We start from the raw sequence: 22,423 nt of genomic DNA, 5'->3' as shown, positions 1-22,423 counted from the left end.
GTAGATTTTCAATGACCCAATAGGAAGGATGCACAAGACGGTTGCAATAGGGAGATACAGTTATTTAACCCTTTCTCCCTCTAGTGTTTTACTCTAATTTTAAGTTAATCCCATTCCTATTTCTTAGCATATAATAACCTTGGACTTATACTTTGCTTCCCGGGGAAATATTTAGATCACAATCTTTAGTGGTTGTTATTTTCTTAAGGTTCAGACAATAAAATCTCACTACTTAATTTTAAAACGACCAAGCAAATATTGCTTGATTCACTTCTACAAGAGAAGCGATTTATAATGAAGATTTTTTTCTTTGAAGCAGCAGTAGTTACTAATTTAAATGTTATGTTTGAAATAGATTTATAAGTGTCAATAGTGAATTTTAATCAATTTTCAATTTTTTTATTTCGATTTTTATTTTTATAAGACGACCTTTTGTTTATAAAAAAAAATATAATCTTAGTAATGTCAGAAAGAGGAACCATCATGCTAAGTTTGAAATTAAAAGGACAATTCTAGCATGCCAAAATTGACAAGAGCTATCTATTACATACGGACGGACCATCCCTAAATGTAAAGAAGCTAAGTCATAAAAATTTGTGAGTCAAGTTAAAAGTAAAGATACAGTCATTAAATGCTTTTTAAAAGTCAAAGTTACATATTATTTTGTAAAAACATCTAAGTTTTCTATTTATTAATCCAACAAAGCATATATTTTAATTATGAGAAACATTGATCATAAAAATAGAACAGAGTATAATATTCTCCACACTTTACCTCCAATAATTTGAATCCCCAACGAAGTTTTGTTTATAGGGGTGGGGGGAATAGACTTGATTAATTTATTTTCTATTGTCTTATCTATGACTAGCGGCTACGCGCCTAGAGGAGGGGGGTGTTGAATTTGATTTTTTTACTTTATATTTTTAAAAAATTATTTGGGGGGGAGGGGGTAATTTTTCTAGGGGCGATTTCTCTTGGGAGGTTGGTGGTACCCTCCCCTAACATAGTTATAAACCTTTCCGAGACCTATGAAAAGCTACCCTGCAAAGGAGAACCCGATTGGTTCAGCGGTTACCGAGATCCTTTAATACAAACATATAAACACACAGACAGACAAACAGACATCCTGTTACTTTATTACAAGGATCTTAATTTCATCTTCAGTGTTTCAATGATTGATTGTGTCATTGTTGCCAACATATACACCGCCATAACCACAATCATCTACTTTTATGTCTTCTCCAGCAGAGTTTGCATTATTGGCAGTATCCTTACAAATGGAAAAGATCTTATACAAACAGAAGAATTATAGAATACATAAAAACGAAGTCTAAACATCATTCATTCGGACGAGCGAACATAATTTTGAAAACAGAACAACGCAATGCCAAATAGGATTTTATTTTAATTCGTGGATTTTTAACATATTTTTAGATTTAAATATTGTCCTATTAACATGAACTTTAACCCTTATAATTTATTATCGTAGTATCTCCATGATTAAGTCGAGAAAAAAAAATGTTACTTCAGTTTAACATTGGACTTTTGTATTTCTTCTAGAGAGCTTTGGCATTATATTAACTGTTTGGGCTTTGCTTTTATGGAAGTTGACTATTTTTAAGATAGCTACTTTTTTAATGTTTTTATTTTAGTTTTGCTTTTATAATCTTTTAACATTTTCCTGATTTTGAGCTGAAGTTCCAACAAAAATTCCAAAATCATTTAAATCCAAATTCTGATCATTTTCACTTGGATCCACATTATTTCTGTTGTTCATTTATAAACAGGCATGTAAATCCAATAATTTTATGAGTATAACTTTGTTATTTGTCCTCCTAGGAATCGCAATACTATACTACCCTATAAACTAACTAGTTGCTTCGCACCTTGCCTTTTGGGGCGGTCGAGTAGGAGTAGAAAATAGTCTAAAATTACCAAAGGACATTTATGGGGCTTTCTAGAAAATACAACCCTTTCAGACTATCACTTTCCGAGATCTTTAGTCCAAGACAAAAAAAACTCTACGGTATAATTGTAGAGTTGCAACACTTATATATTATTGTTACAGGACTCATAGTAAAGTTTGAAATCTAAAGGAAATCTAACATGACCGCTTTTACAACCATGATAATTAACTACAAAACAAGGATGACAACATCCATAAAAGCGAAGCACTGAAACGGTATACTTGTATAGTGTCTGAACTGAATAATCAGAATATAAAAGTATCGAAAGAGTCGGAGCAAAATTCGCTTCTACTATTGTTCTTTGTTGTCCCAGAAATCAATATACCAACAATCAGATCAAACAGATAATTAGATCACAAAAAATTAGTTGTTAAAAAAGTAGAAAAACCAACATGTTTAAAATGGACGTACGGACTTTCTGGTAATGATTATAGAGTTGCTACGCTTTCTAAATCGTACCCAACTACTACAGGAATCATCATGCAAAGTTTGAATTCGATAGGACAATTCTAACATGCCTAAATTAACGAATGAAAGCTATCTATCTCAGACGGACCGACCCTAATTATAGAGAAGCTTCGCTTTTAAAAAAATATTTTAAATTCACAATTTTTGGATTGAAATTTCCATCCCTGTTTCTAAATTGTTTTACACAGTAAATGATGAAATATCTGTATCTGATTATGATTCAAGTTGGAAATATAATGGAATATAATGTTTACCTTCTAAGGCTTTAACACCCTGACATACTAATAGACAAGAAGCATCTCAATATGTGTAGCAATAATTTCTTAAAGCTTGTGCAAAAGTAGTCATGGAGTCAGGGAGCTTCTCTATATTATGAGAAATTCCTTAGCTCTCAAACAGGTGCAACTCATTACAATTCAAAGTTCCAGACAATTGGCTTGAAATCAAAGTGTTGGTTGTCTGTTGGATATAACTTATTATAACCAGACATCCTTGATAGGGCATTTTGTTGAGTTCTAATGAACAATGCACTAGGTAATTATAATAATACTTCCAATTTGATCCCTAATTAAATATAAGAATTGAATTAGTAGACAAAGTAATGACATGCGAACACTGAAGAATGCAAGATTTTGATAGGTCATAATATGCCTTTATACAGAACATATTTATAAAGGGAATATTCTAGTATTATTTAAATCTGTTTAGGGAGGGACGGCGGGGATTTTTGAAACCAATTTTCTTGGAAAGAGCTTGATCTACAAGACTGATTAATAATCTAAAACCTACCCTAGAGAAGAGAACTGTCAAACAAAGCATTTTAGAGGCCTAAAATAGTACCTAGATTGAACAAGCAATTTAATCTTTTTTAAGTTGAAGGTCAAAATAAATTGAAGGTTTAGATTAGTTTTTATGGAGGTTTTCATAAGAGAAAAAATCTTAAAACTTAAAAAGTAAATATAAAATATTCTCCAAACAGAACTACCTTAAAACAAAAATTCTAACACATTTGAATTTCTCACCCCAAATTTTCTTTTTGATTTCCATATATTGCTTTTTGGTTATACCTTATACCTGCATGATCTTAATGACTAATGATTTATCTTCCCTATATAAATATCCCCTGACCTGATAAATGACAAATAAGTACAGATAATTATGATGTGGCCTATAGTCACTGATTTCATCTGTCTCCAGGGCAACTTTTTAACCTTTAATGGATAATAGGGTTGGTTATGATGCAAAAATATTCATTATATGGTTTTACAGAGAAAACTTGAAAAATTTTTAGTATTCAATGCAAAAAAATGAAAATTTGCATGTTATTTACATAATAAGGGGAGGTTTATAACTGTTTTGGTGGAGGGTACAACCACCCTCCCAACAGGAATCGCCCCTGGAAAAAAAATAATTATTATATTGGCGGGGGGTGAGAGAAATTAAATTTTCAAATTATTCTTTATGCAGTATTATTTTTTACACAAAAAAATTCAATATTCTTCCTTTGTTAAAATGAGGTTTGAATGAAGAACATAGACAAGGATACTGGTGATTTTGAACATTTAATCATTTACCAACCATCTATTCCTGCCTTAATACCAATATAAATTTCATTGACAAATGACAGAGCAGAAAACAAGAGTATGGCCACTATTGTTGGAATATGACGAGTTATTTTAGATTTTCTTTTACACAATCTTGATGTAAGATAACATATGTATTCAGAGAGATCTTGTTCATGTAATAGCTTGTAAACTTTCAAAGGAGCACTGAAGACCAACCAAAGCAACAAAATTGTCCAAAATACAGTTCTTGAAATAATTCTTTTATCAATATTAAGAAACCAAGCATATTGTTTGTAGGTCAGAACTCTTATCACGGATAGAACGCCAAAAATGCCCAAAATATTTAGAAAGCAGCCATTACCAATAACTGCGATGGCTGCGGCTATTTCCAAAGGTATGTCGGATATGAACAGCTTCCAGATGACAGGCAGTGTTTTTACAATTATGCAAATCTTTTTTTAAAGCAATCTTTATTATTTAGTGTTATTAATAAACCAAAGCTGACAAGAGTTAAGTTCCACGGGATCTGTGTTTACAATAAATACTGCTTACTAAGCATTTCACAGTGTGGTCTGAGTTTCATTACTTTAGAGCCCTTTAGATCTAGGGGCGCTGACACTAGTATATTAAACAGAATTAAGTCCTAAGGTTATCTATCCTCATTGTAATTAAGACTTTTTATGACCCCTAAGAACAAGCATTCAATAGTTCAATAACGATTTACTAGATTTTGCGAATGGAACATAAATGTATAAAATAAATTAAGGATATCTGTGACAGGGGAATAATCAAAATTTTCAACAAAAAAATGGGGCTATTTGATTATAAAAAATACTAGCAAACAAAGTTATAAGATGATAGCAGTAAGTTGTCAAGTGGATTAAAATGCGCAAAATTGACCCTTCCGCAGGCCGCCTCCCAAATAATGGAATTTTTGGTTTTGGTCACTTGGTTTTCGACTGTACCATTTCCTTAGTAAATAAATTATTTCCACTAAACTAATTTAAATCTTTGCAAACAGAGTTTTATTGTACAGTAAAGGTTGCTTATATTATTACTTGTTGAAATATATTTGTTTACAGCACCATCAACCTTCATAAAAAAAAAAAATATATATATACACGGTGGACCAAAAAAAATTCTGGTTATGAGAAACAACCTGAACACAGTGCGTATGAAGGTGCTTTGACTTTGGTGTCAGAACCTAAATTGGGACATAGTGCATTTCATTACCCTAGGTTAGGTAACTTCATTTCACTTTTCAATAAAATCTAAAATGCAGCCGTTTTTGAAAAAATTAGATTTGAAAATTTCAAGTTCAATTTTCATCCACTAGGAGTTACCGCATAATCATGACAAGAAAATCAAAGATTAGTTATTTAAAAGTTTGAACAACTTTGCTTTTATAAAGTCTGTCATAAAACCTCTCTATATATGATTTATTTAAGGCTGAATTTCCGTGACCTTAGCAAAGCAACTGATAAAAATGGCCATGAATCAACTCACTTCAGGAGTGGTTTTATGAAGAACTTTATAAAAACATACTTGTTCAAAATTTTAAATAAATAATCTTTGCTTTTCTTGTCATGATTATGCGGTAACTCCTAGTGGATGAAAATTGAACTTGAAATTTTCAAATCTAATTTTCTCAAAAACGCTGCATATTAGATTTCATTGAAAAGTGAAATAAGGTTACCTTACCTAGGGTAATGAAATGCACTATGTTCCAATTTAGGTTCTGACACAAAAGTCAAAGCACCTTCGAACGCACTGTGTGAAGGAATATGAAAAAATGATTATAGATCAATATTCTATGTAGAAATATACATCAAAGTTACTACAGGTGTTTTTTGCTCACTCTAAAAATGCGGCTGTTCTGACCTGTACGTGTTGGAGAAAAATGCTTGATACCGATTGTAAATTAGTTAACTCTAAAATGCGAGATTGTTTTTAGAGTAAGCATAAAACACCTTTTGTAACTTTTATGTATAATTCAACAGAGAATATAGACCTATAATTATTTTTTTATTCCTTATGGTAGTTTCTCAAAACTGGAAAACGCAGTTTTTTCGGTCCAACGTGTATTTAAAACAAGGATGACAACATCCATAAGTAGCCAAGCACAAAAATTGTGGATGGGAATACGTAGAAGTAGATTTAAAGTGTATTTATTTAAATCAATAATAGATTTATTGGAGAAAATAAACATGAAACCTTGTTTTATTTTGTATGATGAAGATGGTTAAAGTAAATTACATACTAGATGCACATAACAATGGGAAAAATATTTTGAAACTGTTAATGCAAAAAAGTTTTAAAATTGTACCAAAAATGCCAAAGATAAAGATAGCCAAAAACCTACTAAAAGGCAGTTTGGCCGCCATTGTTTCTTTTCTTAAAACGCCAGAAATTTAATTTTGATATCTTTAACTGAAAAAATTTCGAAGATATGGGGAAAAATGTGAAAAATATAAAAATAGCCAAAAACCTGCAAAAAGGCAGTATGACCGTCATTGTTGTTTTCTTCAAATGACGGGAAATTTAATTTTGATATCTTTAACTGAAAAAATTTCGAAAATCGGACCATAAACACCAAAGATATGGGGAAAATTTGGAAAATATAAAAAATAGCCTAAAACCTGCTAAAAAGCAGTCCGACCGCCATTGATGTTTTATAGTTAATTGTGCTCCTTATTGATGGGAATGTTGTCAAAAAATTTCAGCTCTCTATCTTTTATAGGAGCCGAGAAAATTACGTTTCCCCCAATTCATTAATTACAGACGGACAGACGGACGGACATTGTGAATTATAGAGTAGCTTCGCTACTAAAAAATTTATTTAAAATAAACACTTGAAATATTATAAAAATACATTTTTTTTCAAGTGAGTAAAAAGTTACGTTTGCTGCAATGATAATTTCTAAATATTTTGATCAGCTAGCATAACATATTTTTAGTAGCGAAACTACTCTATAATTTGAAATGTACGTCCGTCTATAACGTTTTGGGGAAAACGTGATTTTCTCGGTTCCTATTCAAGATACACGACTGAAGTTTTCAGGGATTAAAGAAGTTTATATTCTTCATATTTTCACCGAGTTTCATCAATATATGTCTATTGGTTGGGGTGCTAGATAGTTTCTTAGATTTTTAGGTTTTCATAATTTTCTCAACTCCTACATTTTACAAAAATCTACTTGTATGTAAATTCTACGCATGACCTTACTATCCTGGCCTAGTTTAGTATAAAGATTGTTTAAAACCTGAAGATAATTGGTGATATCAATATCAAGTAGAACAACAACAGTCTTCTCTGCCTCTGTTAAACTTTTAAAATACAACCTGCAAAAAACAATAAAAACAAGGATGACAACATACATAAGTAGCGAAGCACAAAAAAATCATGGAATGGTCAAACGGACATAGTGAGTTATAGAGGAGAGGTTCAGTTCTCATAACAAAGAAAAATCACGAAACCTTTACCGAGAAAATAAGGTTTATGTATTTTGAAGCAAGACCGCCTGACAGACGGACAAAACAAAGTATAGATTAGATGCGCATTTGTTGTAAGAATTTTCACTAAACATTTCAGCTGTCTATCTTTAATAGCAGCCGAGAATATCACATTTTCCCGAAAGTGTTAGGGGCTGACTGACTGACTAACAGACAAAGTATATTATAGATTAGATTTGACAATGAAAAAATTCAGAAATTAAAACAGTTAGATTTTAGGTACTACACATTCATTTGATCACGGACATAGATTTTTAAAGAGTATCCTTGCTACGCTCCAAACATTTGGAGACTTTGTTTTCAAGAACAGGGATAAAAACATCCTAAAACCGTCTGATTACTTAATTCTAAAATTTAAATGTCCGTGTGCATCTGAATCCTAACTTCAAAGAAGTGTTACAAAGAAGCAAAATGAAATAGCCTAGAATCATATATGTCAAGCCGTCCTTGAAACTTAATCAGTTCATCAAAATTTTAAGTTTCAGACAGAAAAAAAAATATTACTACTTCTTATTATGCTTATAGCTTCGCCCCAAGAGGTGAAAGCCATATTAGACGAACAGGCAGCCAGACAGACATCGTTCTGCTTTTTATTCTAGAAGATACCTAATAATGATGCCAGCAGTTATTGAAGCTAAAATCAAAGGAATGGCTAGGTACGCCCAAGTAACATCTTCAACATCAAATATTTCTACAGTTCCATTATTCACAGTTTTATTTTTATTTTCACCAGAATGATTATGAACCTCCATGTTTAAGATATCGGAAACAGTGTCATTACGAAAAAAGCTTTCTGTGAAGTTCATTTTTATTATTTTACTATTATTGTATCAACATATATTTTAGTGTCTAATTCTACGAGTATGTCATAGAACTTTACGTCGATGTTATGTCAGATATAACCAATGTTATTTAGTGTTGACATAAATAATTTGCATTCATGTTTTATTGGTTACCATTTTTAACTGATCTAAATTGATTTTTTTAATAACATATTTCACTTTTTTCATACAATATTTTTTTTGATGGTGTTAGAGAATTCAAGTGGACACAATAATCAATTCTTCTGAACTGATGGACAGAGAGAGTTTTTGAGAGTTGTATAAGGCGAATAGAAATAATGTATCTAGATAGTCCACCTGACCAGAAAATTCGTAAAAATTATAATGATTCCATAGCAGACATACACCTTTGTTTATTTTTGCATTCAAATTATACAAACGACAATAATTTTAGAGGTTAAAATTTCAAGAAAGCTAACGTTATCCTAAGGAATTCAACTACAGGAAACAAATTTTTACACGGTATAAATTTACCCAAGAAAAGCTTTACCTTATGAAATGCGACTATTTATAACTAACTCATTATGCGAACGAAAAATAATGCCCTTTTCTCAACATATGTACACAATTGTAACCAATGATATATTCTTACCTGTTTTCCTATTGGATGATTTAGAGAGTATGGCTCTAGATTATCTCTATGAGGCGTGTAAAGCATGGAGTAAGTACCTCTTTAGTAAAAAGAAGTGATGTATATATTTAAAGATTATAGTAATTTATTTAATGTGTAATAGATACCATGGATCGTAGGGGATAAGACAATTGACATTAATTTGATGTTCATCCCCAATGATGAGAAAAAAATTTACCCTATAGTAGTTCTACTCTGCAATAACGTTGTATTTTAGACCTACCTCTTGGTAAATAATGTGTTGCAAACGTTTTGGGCCAAGGAATTCCCCCTACTCTCGCTATTAATCTCGGGCATCTGACAGAGCAACAGTCTAGTAGTTTAGTACTATTAACGTCTCATCTTATAACGCGATTTTGGCCGGGTTTTGAACCTATCAACTCCCCAATAACAACCAGATGAGATACGGACACGGTTTATAATTAACTGTACAAAGAGTGACTTAATACTTTAATGCACATTTTTCTAACAATTTGGTAAAATCTTAAATTAATCCTTTTATAATGAATTGTGACTTATGAAAAGATTATAACTAAAATTATGCTTTTGTCCAACAGACACTAACCCCCCCCCCCCTTGATTTTTATTATTTTGAAAATAAGTGGGAATGGGTTAGTTGTTTTCTTGTGCCTGACTTAAATGGCCATCACCCTACGGGAATACTCGGTACCCAATTCAACCCAACCTTTGCAATTTAATAAATAAGGGGGGAGGGGGTACAGTGCTCTACAAGGTATTTTAAATGAAAATTCCACTAAATATATAAGATTATTAAAATATTAAATAAATTCACCGCCCACGAATAATGTAATAGAGGAATAGAAAAGTAGAAAATAGGTCTTTTAGATTGTCATGAATGTACGAACAAAAGGTCACGAAATATATTATAGAAAAGCTAGTTGAGCGTCCCTAATGACTGTGAAAAGGGCTCGGCAGCCGCGTGTATGTCATTTGGATCAAATTATTCAAATTTGGAGACTAGATGATCTAAGCCAGATAGAGAAGGGATTATGGGCTGTTTATTACACTAGTCACCAAAGTCTTATAATAACTTTTCTTATTTATTGGCTTTACAAATTTTGGGACTTGAATGAATTTTGATTGGTTAATTCATTAAGTTCAGTGTTCAAACGTTTCAACCACTAAGTTTAATCTACATAAGGGGTAATTTTGTGAATCCTCATTTAGGATGTACATCAATTTATCGGTCATTGTCTTATCCTTTTAGATCTCTGGATCTAAGCAGCTTGTATCTTTATATCATAATACAAAGTAGATTGATGTCTGTCCGTCTGAAGGTTAAGATCTCGGTAACCACTGGACTGATTGGATTCTACTTTTCAGGGTATAAACCTATTGATCCTGTGGTGGTTTTAAGGTATTTTCTAGGGGGGTGAAAACCCCCTAAATTGAAAATTTCCCCCCCCCAAAAAAAAATTTCCTATTTTTTCTAATTTTAATGTTTTTTTAGGTTTTTATATAATTTTATAAATCTTTATAATTTTTTACATCTTTTTATACTTTTTTATATTTTTAAATTTTTTCCTTCTTCTAAACTTTTTCAAATTTAAAAAGATTGTAAAACCATCCCTCTCCTGTAGGGGCGAAGCCCCAAAAAGGCTTATGGCAAAGAAATTTTTAAAAACATTAAAAAAAAGAAAAAATTCGAAGATCTTAAAAAATATATATTAATATGAATAAATATAAAAAGTTATAACAAGTTATAAACTTGAGTTATAAAATGTTATAAAAGTTATAAAATACATAAAATATCTAAAAAAAATGAATTTTTTTTTTAATTTTCCCCTGAACCTTTAGGGAAAAAGCCCTTAGAGGCTAGGGGCGAAGCCGCTAATACATAATAAACAGTTAAATTATTTGAAAATTTAAAAAAGGGTTTAACTCATCTGAATAATCCTTATAATAAAGTAAAAGTATGTTTGTCTGTGTCTGTACAGAAGGATCTCCCTAACAGCTGAACCGATCGGGTTCTCCTTAACAGGATAGCTTCTCATAAATCCCGGGAAGGTTTATAACTATTTTGGGAAGGTTTATAACTATTTTGGGGGAAGATACCACCACCCTCCCAAGAGAAATCGCCCCTAGAAAAAAATCCCCCCCTAAAATTATTTAAACTCCCATAAAAAAATTCTCCCCCCCCCCCCAAACCAAATTAAAACACGAATTTTAATATTGATGTTTAACAAATGTTTATAATAATATATATTTTGTTTATTCCTTACAAATACAATAAATATTTACAGTTACACATACACAGTGACAACCATTCAAATAATATTGACACACAGCTCTTATACAAAATAAAGTTTAAGGTATTTGCTTCCCACTAAGAAATCCTATTCAGTGGCGAGCACAGCCTTTCAACAAGGGGATGTGAAACTTTAGGGGGTGAAAGAGGAAGCTGTTCTCCAAAAATCTTGATTTTTGGGGATATAGAATAGATAGACACGCCCCCTCCATACGCCTTTAGTATTTTTGTATTTGGATATAGAATAATAACCTGTTAACAAAAATTCTAACTGCTCCTTCGTGGAATATCTTATTTTTAAATTCATTGGTGCTTTTCCCTTTTTAAAACCTATAGGTATTTTATTTCTCTCTAACATTGAATATAGAAATTGTGGATTAACAATCCATTAAATGGTCCAATAGGATCACAGATACGAATCCAACCATATCATTGGTTACGATCGAGTACACATTTTGGTAAGTTTTTATCAATTATTCCTTACCTATGATATCTCAACTATTAAACAGTCGAGTTTTTCAGGATAAAAAAAGAAGTGATATAATATTTTCTTTTAACATATAAGTACAAAATTAAGAAATAACGGTCATTTCGTTCCAAAAAGTAAAAACTTTCAAACAAATAATATAGACGGATTGTTCCAACACTGTGTTCTTATGGTTCATTAGGAATTTATGATTACTGTCTGCGCCCATAAAGCAATAGGATAGTTTATTTTTTTCTAGCAATAATCTTAAACTTTCTTTGCTAAGTAGCACTGGGTGTATTTTATTTTTAATAAGTATAATAATATCTATTATATAAAAATAATATGATAATAATAATAATAATAATAATGCAACATAGTAGATTAATTAAAGGTCGAATGTATTTAAAGTGTAAGATCTAGTATACCTAGGAAAAAGGGAAAATCTATTTCTAAAAACCAATTTGGTCCAATTTAATTAAATAAGGCGAATTAATAAGATATTGAAATTTTGACACTAAAATCTAAAATAAATACTTAAAAATCACTTGATTTTTTGTATGGATTGATATTTAAATCACACCTAGGACTTTTTAATTTAAAATTTAAGTTATACCATAAAAAAAATGAATCATTTTCTGAAAATTCAGGATAATTATTTGTTACAGATGATTGGTAGATTTAGTTGACCAGAAAAAAATAAAAACAGACAAGTTCAATATTGGTTAAAACCAGCAGATACACAATAAATGTTACAGGTAGAAGTAGAAGGTTTTGGTTAGGAACTGGTTTCTGCTGGTTTGTGATTGTAGTTGACCAGACGTTTTCCAACAAGATATCTGAAATGGAACATTGCTGTGTGAATCCAGTAATTTTGAAAGGATAAGCCTAAGAATGATAAATAATCTTCCTCCGAATTCTAAAATAAAAAGGGATCGGCAGCCGCGCGTCAGCCCCTGTCAACCTGAGGGTTAACAGACTTTTACAGTTGAAAAAAAACAGCTGGTAATCTATACCTGACTAAAATATGACAATCCCTCTTTAAAAAAAATGAGATTATCCAAAAGGGTTTAAATTTGAGGCTTAGAATGTCTAAAGCTGCCGAACCGATATGGTTCTCCTTTACAAAGTATCTTCTCATAGTTCCCGGGAAGGTTTACAACTATTTTTGGGAGGCTAACAAAACCCTCCTAAAGTAATCGCCCCTAGAATTAGAAGCCTTAAAAATTACCTATCGTTCTTGATATGTTCCAATAGTTTGTTGAATTGTCTGAACTGAAGAATAAGAAGAAATACAAGGACCACTGTCAACAAAGTAAACGGGTAAATCCTATAATAAAAACAGGTTTAATCAGTTTTTTTTTAATGAAACAAAACAATTTCATTAACAAGCTAACTGCTAACCCGTCAAGGTATATTTTGAAAACACAAAGAAGGATTAAATTGCAATAGCTTGACCAAAAAAAAGATTTACATTCTGATAAAAACAGTCTTGACCAGTATGTATCTTTCATTGGAGTATGAAGTGAAAATACTAAGCCATTTACAAAAAACAAATTTTTTGATTTTTTTAGACGTTTCTGTAGAACTATAGGTATATTGCAAATTTCCAGCGAAAATAAATCGAATTCGAAGGCGCGGTGGAAAAAAACGTTTACCTTCTTTGAACATTGATGACTAGATGTGTGTCATGAAGTATCATGGGTAGGATACCATGAGAGAATACATAGGGAATACTCAAGGATAAACCAAGTCTTGTCACACAAGGGATAATTATACTCTGAAAATATAATAATATTAGAGAATACATAGGGAATACTCATGGATAAACCAAGTCTTGTCACACAAGGGATAATTATACTCTGAAAATATAATAATATTAGAGAATACATAGGGAATACTCATGGATAAACCAAGTCTTGTCACACAAGGAATAATTATACTCTGAAAATATAATAATATGAGAGAATACATAGGAGATACTCAGGGATAAACCAAGTCTTGTCACACAAGGGATAATTATACTCTGAAAATATAATAATATAAGAGAATACATAGGGAATACTCAAGGATAAACCAAGTCTTGTCACACAAGGGATAATTATACTCTGAAAATATAATAATATCAGAGAATACATAGGGAATACTCAAGGATAAACCAAGTCTTGTCACACAAGGGATAATTATACTCAGAAAATATAATAATATTAGAGAATACATAGGGGATACTCATGGATAAACCAAGTCTTGTCACACAAGGGATAATTATACTCTGAAAATATAATAATATGAGAGAATACATAGGGAATACTCAGGGATAAACCAAGTCTTGTCACACAAGGGATAATTATACTCTGAAAATATAATAATATTAGAGAATACATAGGGGATACTCATGGATAAACCAAGTCTTGTCACACAAGGGATAATTATACTCTGAAAATATAATAATATAAGAGAATACATAGGGAATACTCAAGGATAAACCAAGTCTTGTCACACAAGGGATAATTATACTCAGAAAATATAATAATATCAGAGAATACATAGGAGATACTCAGGGATAAACCAAGTCTTGTCACACAAGGGATAATTATACTCTGAAAATATAATAATATGAGAAAATACATAGGGAATACTCAAGGATAAACCAAGTCTTGTCACACAAGGGATAATTATACTCTGAAAATATAATAATATAAGAGAATACATAGGGAATACTCAGGAATAAACCAAGTCTTGTCACACAAGGGATAATTATACTCTGAAAATATAATATGAGAAAATACATAGGGAATACTCAAAGATAAACCAAGTCTTGTCACACAAGGGATAATTATACTCTGAAAATATAATAATATCAGAGAATACATAGGGAATACTCAAGGATAAGCCAAGTCTTGTCACACAAGGGAAAATTATACTCTGAAAATATAATAATATGAGAGAATACATAGGGAATACTTAAGGATAAACCAAGTCTTGTCACACAAGGGATAATTATACTCTGAAAATATAATAATATGAGAGAATACATAGGGAATACTCAAGGATAAACCAAGTCTTGTCACACAAGGGATAATTATACTCTGAAAATATAATAATATCAGAGAATACATAGGGAATACTCAGGGATAAGCCAAGTCTTGTCACACAAGGGATAATTATACTCTGAAAATATAATAATATGAGAGAATACATAGGGAATACTCAGGGATAAACCAAGTCTTGTCACACAAGGGATAATCATACTCTGAAAATATAATAATATGAGAAAATACATAGGGAATACTCAGGGATAAACCAAGTCTTGTCACACAAGGGATAATTATACTCTGAAAATATAATAATATCAGAGAATACATAGGGTATACTCAATACTCAAGGATAAACCAAGTCTTGTCACACAAGGGATAATTATACTCTGAAAATATAATAATATAAGAGAATACATAGAGAATACTCAAGGATAAACCAAGTCTTGTCACACAAGGGATAATTATACTCTGAAAATATAATAATATCAGAGAATACATAGGGAATACTCAAGGATAAACCAAGTCTTGTCACACAAGGGATAATTATACTCTGAAAATATAATAATATGAGAAAATACATAGGGAATACTCAAGGATAAACCAAGTCTTGTCACACAAGGGATAATTATACTCTGAAAATATAATAATATGAGAAAATACATAGGGAATACTCAAGGATAAACCAAGTCTTGTCACACAAGGGATAATTATACTCTGAAAATATAATAATATAAGAGAATACATAGGGAATACTCAAGGATAAACCAAGTCTTGTCACACAAGGGATAATTATACTCTGAAAATATAATAATATAAGAGAATACATAGGGAATACTCAAGGATAAACCAAGTCTTGTCACACAAGGGATAATTATACTCTGAAAATATAATAATATCAGAGAATACATAGGGAATACTCAAGGATAAACCAAGTCTTGTCACACAAGGGATAATTATACTCAGAAAATATAATAATATTAGAGAATACATAGGGAATACTCAGGGATAAACCAAGTCTTGTCACACAAGGGATAATTATACTCTGAAAATATAATAATATGAGAGAATACATAGGGAATACTCAGGGATAAACCAAGTCTTGTCACACAAGGGATAATTATACTCTGAAAATATAATAATATCAGAGAATACATAGGGAATGCTCAGGGATAAACCAAGTCTTGTCACACAAGGGATAATCATACTCTGAAAATATAATAATATGAGAAAATACATAGGGAATACTCAAGGATAAGCCAAGTCTTGTCACACAAGGGATAATTATACTCTGAAAATATAATAATATCTGAGAATACATAGGGAATACTCAGGGATAAACCAAGTCTTGTCACACAAGGGATAATTATACTCTGAAAATATAATAATATAAGAGAATACATAGGGAATACTCAAAGATAAACCAAGTCTTGTCACACAAGGGATAATTATACTCTGAAAATATAATAATATTAGAGAATACATAGGGGATACTCATGGATAAACCAAGTCTTGTCACACAAGGGATAATTATACTCTGAAAATATAATAATATAAGAGAATACATAGGGAAACCTCAAGGATAAACCAAGTCTTGTCACACAAGGGATAATTATACTCAGAAAATATAATAATATCAGAGAATACATAGGAGATACTCAGGGATAAACCAAGTCTTGTCACACAAGGGATAATTATACTCTGAAAATATAATAATATGAGAAAATACATAGGGAATACTCAAGGATAAACCAAGTCTTGTCACACAAGGGATAATTATACTCTGAAAATATAATAATATAAGAGAATACATAGGGAATACTCAGGAATAAACCAAGTCTTGTCACACAAGGGATAATTATACTCTGAAAATATAATATGAGAAAATACATAGGGAATACTCAAAGATAAACCAAGTCTTGTCACACAAGGGATAATTATACTCTGAAAATATAATAATATCAGAGAATACATAGGGAATACTCAAGGATAAGCCAAGTCTTGTCACACAAGGGAAAATTATACTCTGAAAATATAATAATATAAGAGAATACATAGAGAATACTCAAGGATAAACCAAGTCTTGTCACACAAGGGATAATTATACTCTAAAAATATAATAATATGAGAGAATACATAGGGAATACTTAAGGATAAACCAAGTCTTGTCACACAAGGGATAATTATACTCTGAAAATATAATAATATGAGAGAATACATAGGGAATACTCAAGGATAAACCAAGTCTTGTCACACAAGGGATAATTATACTCTGAAAATATAATAATATCAGAGAATACATAGGGAATACTCAGGGATAAGCCAAGTCTTGTCACACAAGGGATAATTATACTCTGAAAATATAATAATATGAGAGAATACATAGGGAATACTCAGGGATAAACCAAGTCTTGTCACACAAGGGATAATCATACTCTGAAAATATAAAAATATGAGAAAATACATAGGGAATACTCAGGGATAAACCAAGTCTTGTCACACAAGGGATAATTATACTCTGAAAATATAATAATATCAGAGAATACATAGGGTATACTCAATACTCAAGGATAAACCAAGTCTTGTCACACAAGGGATAATTATACTCTGAAAATATAATAATATGAGAGAATACATAGGGAATACTCAAGGATAAACCAAGTCTTGTCACACAAGGGATAATTATACTCTGAAAATATAATAATATAAGAGAATACATAGGGAATACTCAAGGATAAACCAAGTCTTGTCACACAAGGGATAATTATACTCTGAAAATATAATAATATAAGAGAATACATAGGGAATACTCAAGGATAAACCAAGTCTTGTCACACAAGGGATAATTATACTCTGAAAATATAATAATATCAGAGAATACATAGGGAATACTCAAGGATAAACCAAGTCTTGTCACACAAGGGATAATTATACTCAGAAAATATAATAATATTAGAGAATACATAGGGAATACTCAGGGATAAACCAAGTCTTGTCACACAAGGGATAATTATACTCTGAAAATATAATAATATGAGAGAATACATAGGGAATACTCAGGGATAAACCAAGTCTTGTCACACAAGGGATAATTATACTCTGAAAATATAATAATATCAGAGAATACATAGGGAATGCTCAGGGATAAACCAAGTCTTGTCACACAAGGGATAATCATACTCTGAAAATATAATAATATGAGAAAATACATAGGGAATACTCAAGGATAAGCCAAGTCTTGTCACACAAGGGATAATTATACTCTGAAAATATAATAATATCTGAGAATACATAGGGAATACTCAGGGATAAACCAAGTCTTGTCACACAAGGGATAATTATACTCTGAAAATATAATAATATAAGAGAATACATAGGGAATACTCAAAGATAAACCAAGTCTTGTCACACAAGGGATAATTATACTCTGAAAATATAATAATATGAGAAAATACAAAGGGAATACTCAGGGATAAGCCAAGTCTTGTCACACAAGGGATAATTATACTCTGAAAATATAATAATATAAGAGAATACATAGGGAATACTCAAGGATAAACCAAGTCTTGTCACACAAGGGATAATTATACTCTGAAAATATAATAATATCAGAGAATACATAGGGAATACTCAAGGATAAACCAAGTCTTGTCACACAAGGGATAATTATACTCAGAAAATATAATAATATTAGAGAATACATAGGGGATACTCATGGATAAACCAAGTCTTGTCACACAAGGGATAATTATACTCAGAAAATATAATAATATCAGAGAATACATAGGAGATACTCAGGGATAAACCAAGTCTTGTCACACAAGGGATAATTATACTCTGAAAATATAATAATATTAGAGAATACATAGGGGATACTCATGGATAAACCAAGTCTTGTCACACAAGGGATAATTATACTCTGAAAATATAATAATATAAGAGAATACATAGGGAATACTCAAGGATAAACCAAGTCTTGTCACACAAGGGATAATTATACTCTGAAAATATAATAATATGAGAGAATACATAGGGGATACTCAGGGATAAACCAAGTCTTGTCACACAAGGGATAATTATACTCTGAAAATATAATAATATGAGAATATACATAGGGAATACTCAGGGATAAGCCAAGTCTTGTCACACAAGGGATAATTATACTCTAAAAATATAATAATATGAGAAAATACATAGGGAATACTCAAGGATAAACCAAGTCTTGTCACACAAGGGATAATTATACTCTGAAAATATAATAATATAAGAGAATACATAGGGAATACTCAGGAATAAACCAAGTCTTGTCACACAAGGGATAATTATACTCTGAAAATATAATATGAGAAAATACATAGGGAATACTCAAAGATAAACCAAGTCTTGTCACACAAGGGATAATTATACTCTGAAAATATAATAATATGAGAGAATACATAGGGAATACTCAAGGATAAACCAAGTCTTGTCACACAAGGGATAATTATACTCTGAAAATATAATAATATGAGAGAATACATAGGGAATACTCAAGGATAAACCAAGTCTTGTCACACAAGGGATAATTATACTCTGAAAATATAATATGAGAAAATACATAGGGAATACTCAAAGATAAACCAAGTCTTGTCACACAAGGGATAATTATACTCTGAAAATATAATAATATCAGAGAATACATAGCGAATACTCAAGGATAAGCCAAGTCTTGTCACACAAGGGAAAATTATACTCTGAAAATATAATAATATGAGAGAATACATAGGGAATACTTAAGGATAAACCAAGTCTTGTCACACAAGGGATAATTATACTCTGAAAATATAATAATATGAGAGAATACATAGGGAATACTCAAGGATAAACCAAGTCTTGTCACACAAGGGATAATTATACTCTGAAAATATAATAATATCAGAGAATACATAGGGAATACTCAGGGATAAGCCAAGTCTTGTCACACAAGGGATAATTATACTCTGAAAATATAATAATATGAGAGAATACATAGGGAATACTCAGGGATAAACCAAGTCTTGTCACACAAGGGATAATCATACTCTGAAAATATAATAATATGAGAAAATACATAGGGAATACTCAGGGATAAACCAAGTCTTGTCACACAAGGGATAATTATACTCTGAAAATATAATAATATCAGAGAATACATAGGGTATACTCAATACTCAAGGATAAACCAAGTCTTGTCACACAAGGGATAATTATACTCTGAAAATATAATAATATAAGAGAATACATAGGGAATACTCAAGGATAAACCAAGTCTTGTCACACAAGGGATAATTATACTCTGAAAATATAATAATATCAGAGAATACATAGGGAATACTCAAGGATAAACCAAGTCTTGTCACACAAGGGATAATTATACTCTGAAAATATAATAATATGAGAAAATACATAGGGAATACTCAAGGATAAACCAAGTCTTGTCACACAAGGGATAATTATACTCTGAAAATATAATAATATGAGAAAATACATAGGGAATACTCAAGGATAAACCAAGTCTTGTCACACAAGGGATAATTATACTCTGAAAATATAATAATATAAGAGAATACATAGGGAATACTCAAGGATAAACCAAGTCTTGTCACACAAGGGATAATTATACTCTGAAAATATAATAATATCAGAGAATACATAGGGAATACTCAAGGATAAACCAAGTCTTGTCACACAAGGGATAATTATACTCTGAAAATATAATAATATCAGAGAATACATAGGGAATACTCAAGGATAAACCAAGTCTTGTCACACAAGGGATAATTATACTCAGAAAATATAATAATATTAGAGAATACATAGGGAATACTCAGGGATAAACCAAGTCTTGTCACACAAGGGATAATTATACTCTGAAAATATAATAATATGAGAGAATACATAGGGAATACTCAGGGATAAACCAAGTCTTGTCACACAAGGGATAATTATACTCTGAAAATATAATAATATCAGAGAATACATAGGGAATGCTCAGGGATAAACCAAGTCTTGTCACACAAGGGATAATCATACTCTGAAAATATAATAATATGAGAAAATACATAGGGAATACTCAAGGATAAGCCAAGTCTTGTCACACAAGGGATAATTATACTCTGAAAATATAATAATATCTGAGAATACATAGGGAATACTCAGGGATAAACCAAGTCTTGTCACACAAGGGATAATTATACTCTGAAAATATAATAATATAAGAGAATACATAGGGAATACTCAAAGATAAACCAAGTCTTGTCACACAAGGGATAATTATACTCTGAAAATATAATAATATGAGAAAATACAAAGGGAATACTCAGGGATAAGCCAAGTCTTGTCACACAAGGGATAATTATACTCTGAAAATATAATAATATAAGAGAATACATAGGGAATACTCAAGGATAAACCAAGTCTTGTCACACAAGGGATAATTATACTCTGAAAATATAATAATATCAGAGAATACATAGGGAATACTCAAGGATAAACCAAGTCTTGTCACACAAGGGATAATTATACTCAGAAAATATAATAATATTAGAGAATACATAGCACTGTGGGCTAGAATTGAATCAAGACAAAAGTAAGTGCCGAGCCCTGGGACCTATGTATGGTGAAAATAGACATAAAACCATGATGATTCCAGGTAAAACCAAAATATTTCAGCAGGGTCTTTTTGTTTTATTTCAATTTTAAGTTCTGAAAAAAAATTGAAAAAAATATGAAAATCTTTAATAAAAAACAAACAAAAACTGTTTTTCAAAATTTTTTTTCACTAGAAGATACAAACAACTTATATACATACTATAAGCTTTAAAAAAATCAAAATTTTCAAATTTAGGACTGCCTTTCCAAGGTTAGAAGAAAAATCCTAACAACGAATTCTAACATATTTCTGATCAACATAGCAATAAAACGTCTTTTGCTAAATCTTTAACATCAAAATTAAATAGCACTTACTAAAGACTTTTTTTCATTTAAACTTATACTTTTTACATTATTTAACTTTTAAGATTGTGTTTTTTTAAAAGAAAGGTTGCGTGATTTTTTTTCTCATAATTAATTTATCTTAATATGCTGCATTATAAGTGACTGACATTGTAGGCTGTGATGGCTTAGAAAACTCAATATCAGTTTTGTTAGCCCAGGCCATCGGCCCCTCGGGGCCTACAAAACTAGTTTTAATCTTTTTATTTTTATTTTACTATCTGCTAAAAGCTGTCTATAATCCCATACAATAAATAACTATTAAACATACCAATTAAAGTGAAACAGGGATCTTAAGGGATAAGACAAAGGATGATAAATTGATTACTCCTTCTGTAGATTAATATTATTGGTTAAAAAGTTTGGACTTTGCATGTTTGAACCATCAAATCATTAATCAATTCATAAATTATCAAAAGGATGAGAAAATGTGTTTATAAAACTTTGGATATGATTTACAATTCTATGTCCAGTTCACTCCCTCCCTCCTTCGTTAAACATACACTTATATATAGACAGAAAGACATCCTGTTACTTTTTGTCTAGAGTTTTAGGATCTTTTGTTCTATCATACAAATTATTTAAATATCCTGTTTTGAAAAGCAGAATGCCGTTTTAAAATTTATTTTGCTAATTATAAGAGGGAGGGGACATTG

At 30.9% G+C, this 22,423-nt stretch overlaps 2 protein-coding genes and 1 long non-coding RNA gene across 4 annotated transcripts in view; 1 reads left to right on the top strand and 2 right to left on the bottom strand.

The window, feature by feature from the left end:
* The first annotated feature begins 250 nt into the window (after positions 1 to 250).
* Positions 251 to 22,423, top strand: part of Usp14 (ubiquitin specific protease 14) — a 91,550-nt gene continuing 69,377 nt past the window's right edge. Inside the window, exon 1 of the mRNA XM_080164939.1 lies at positions 251 to 284. The gene's annotated coding sequence lies outside the window, so the exon portion shown is untranslated. The remainder of the gene's footprint in view (positions 285 to 22,423) is intronic.
* Positions 4,017 to 8,244, bottom strand: LOC145323389 (uncharacterized). The gene is made up of 3 exons (XR_013880944.1): positions 8,120 to 8,244; positions 7,264 to 7,342; positions 4,017 to 4,452 (listed from the first exon to the last, which is right to left on the bottom strand). It is a non-coding gene; the product is annotated as an uncharacterized LOC145323389 (long non-coding RNA).
* Positions 11,197 to 22,423, bottom strand: part of LOC145322707 (E3 ubiquitin-protein ligase MARCHF6) — a 46,890-nt gene continuing 35,663 nt past the window's right edge. For both annotated transcript variants that reach the window (XM_080164929.1, XM_080164928.1), the window contains 3 exons: positions 13,380 to 13,501; positions 12,953 to 13,051; positions 11,197 to 12,560 (listed from right to left, as the gene is read on the bottom strand). In XM_080164929.1, the coding sequence (XP_080021055.1) occupies positions 12,500 to 12,560; positions 12,953 to 13,051; positions 13,380 to 13,501 (282 nt within the window). In that variant the 3' untranslated portion in view covers positions 11,197 to 12,499. The remainder of the gene's footprint in view (positions 12,561 to 12,952; positions 13,052 to 13,379; positions 13,502 to 22,423) is intronic.

This window comes from Acartia tonsa, chromosome 6, assembly GCF_053477335.1.
Source record: "Acartia tonsa isolate MP-2025a chromosome 6, ASM5347733v1, whole genome shotgun sequence".
Classification (NCBI taxonomy): domain Eukaryota; kingdom Metazoa; phylum Arthropoda; class Copepoda; order Calanoida; family Acartiidae; genus Acartia; species Acartia tonsa.
This window is presented reverse-complemented; position numbering and strand designations above follow the sequence as displayed.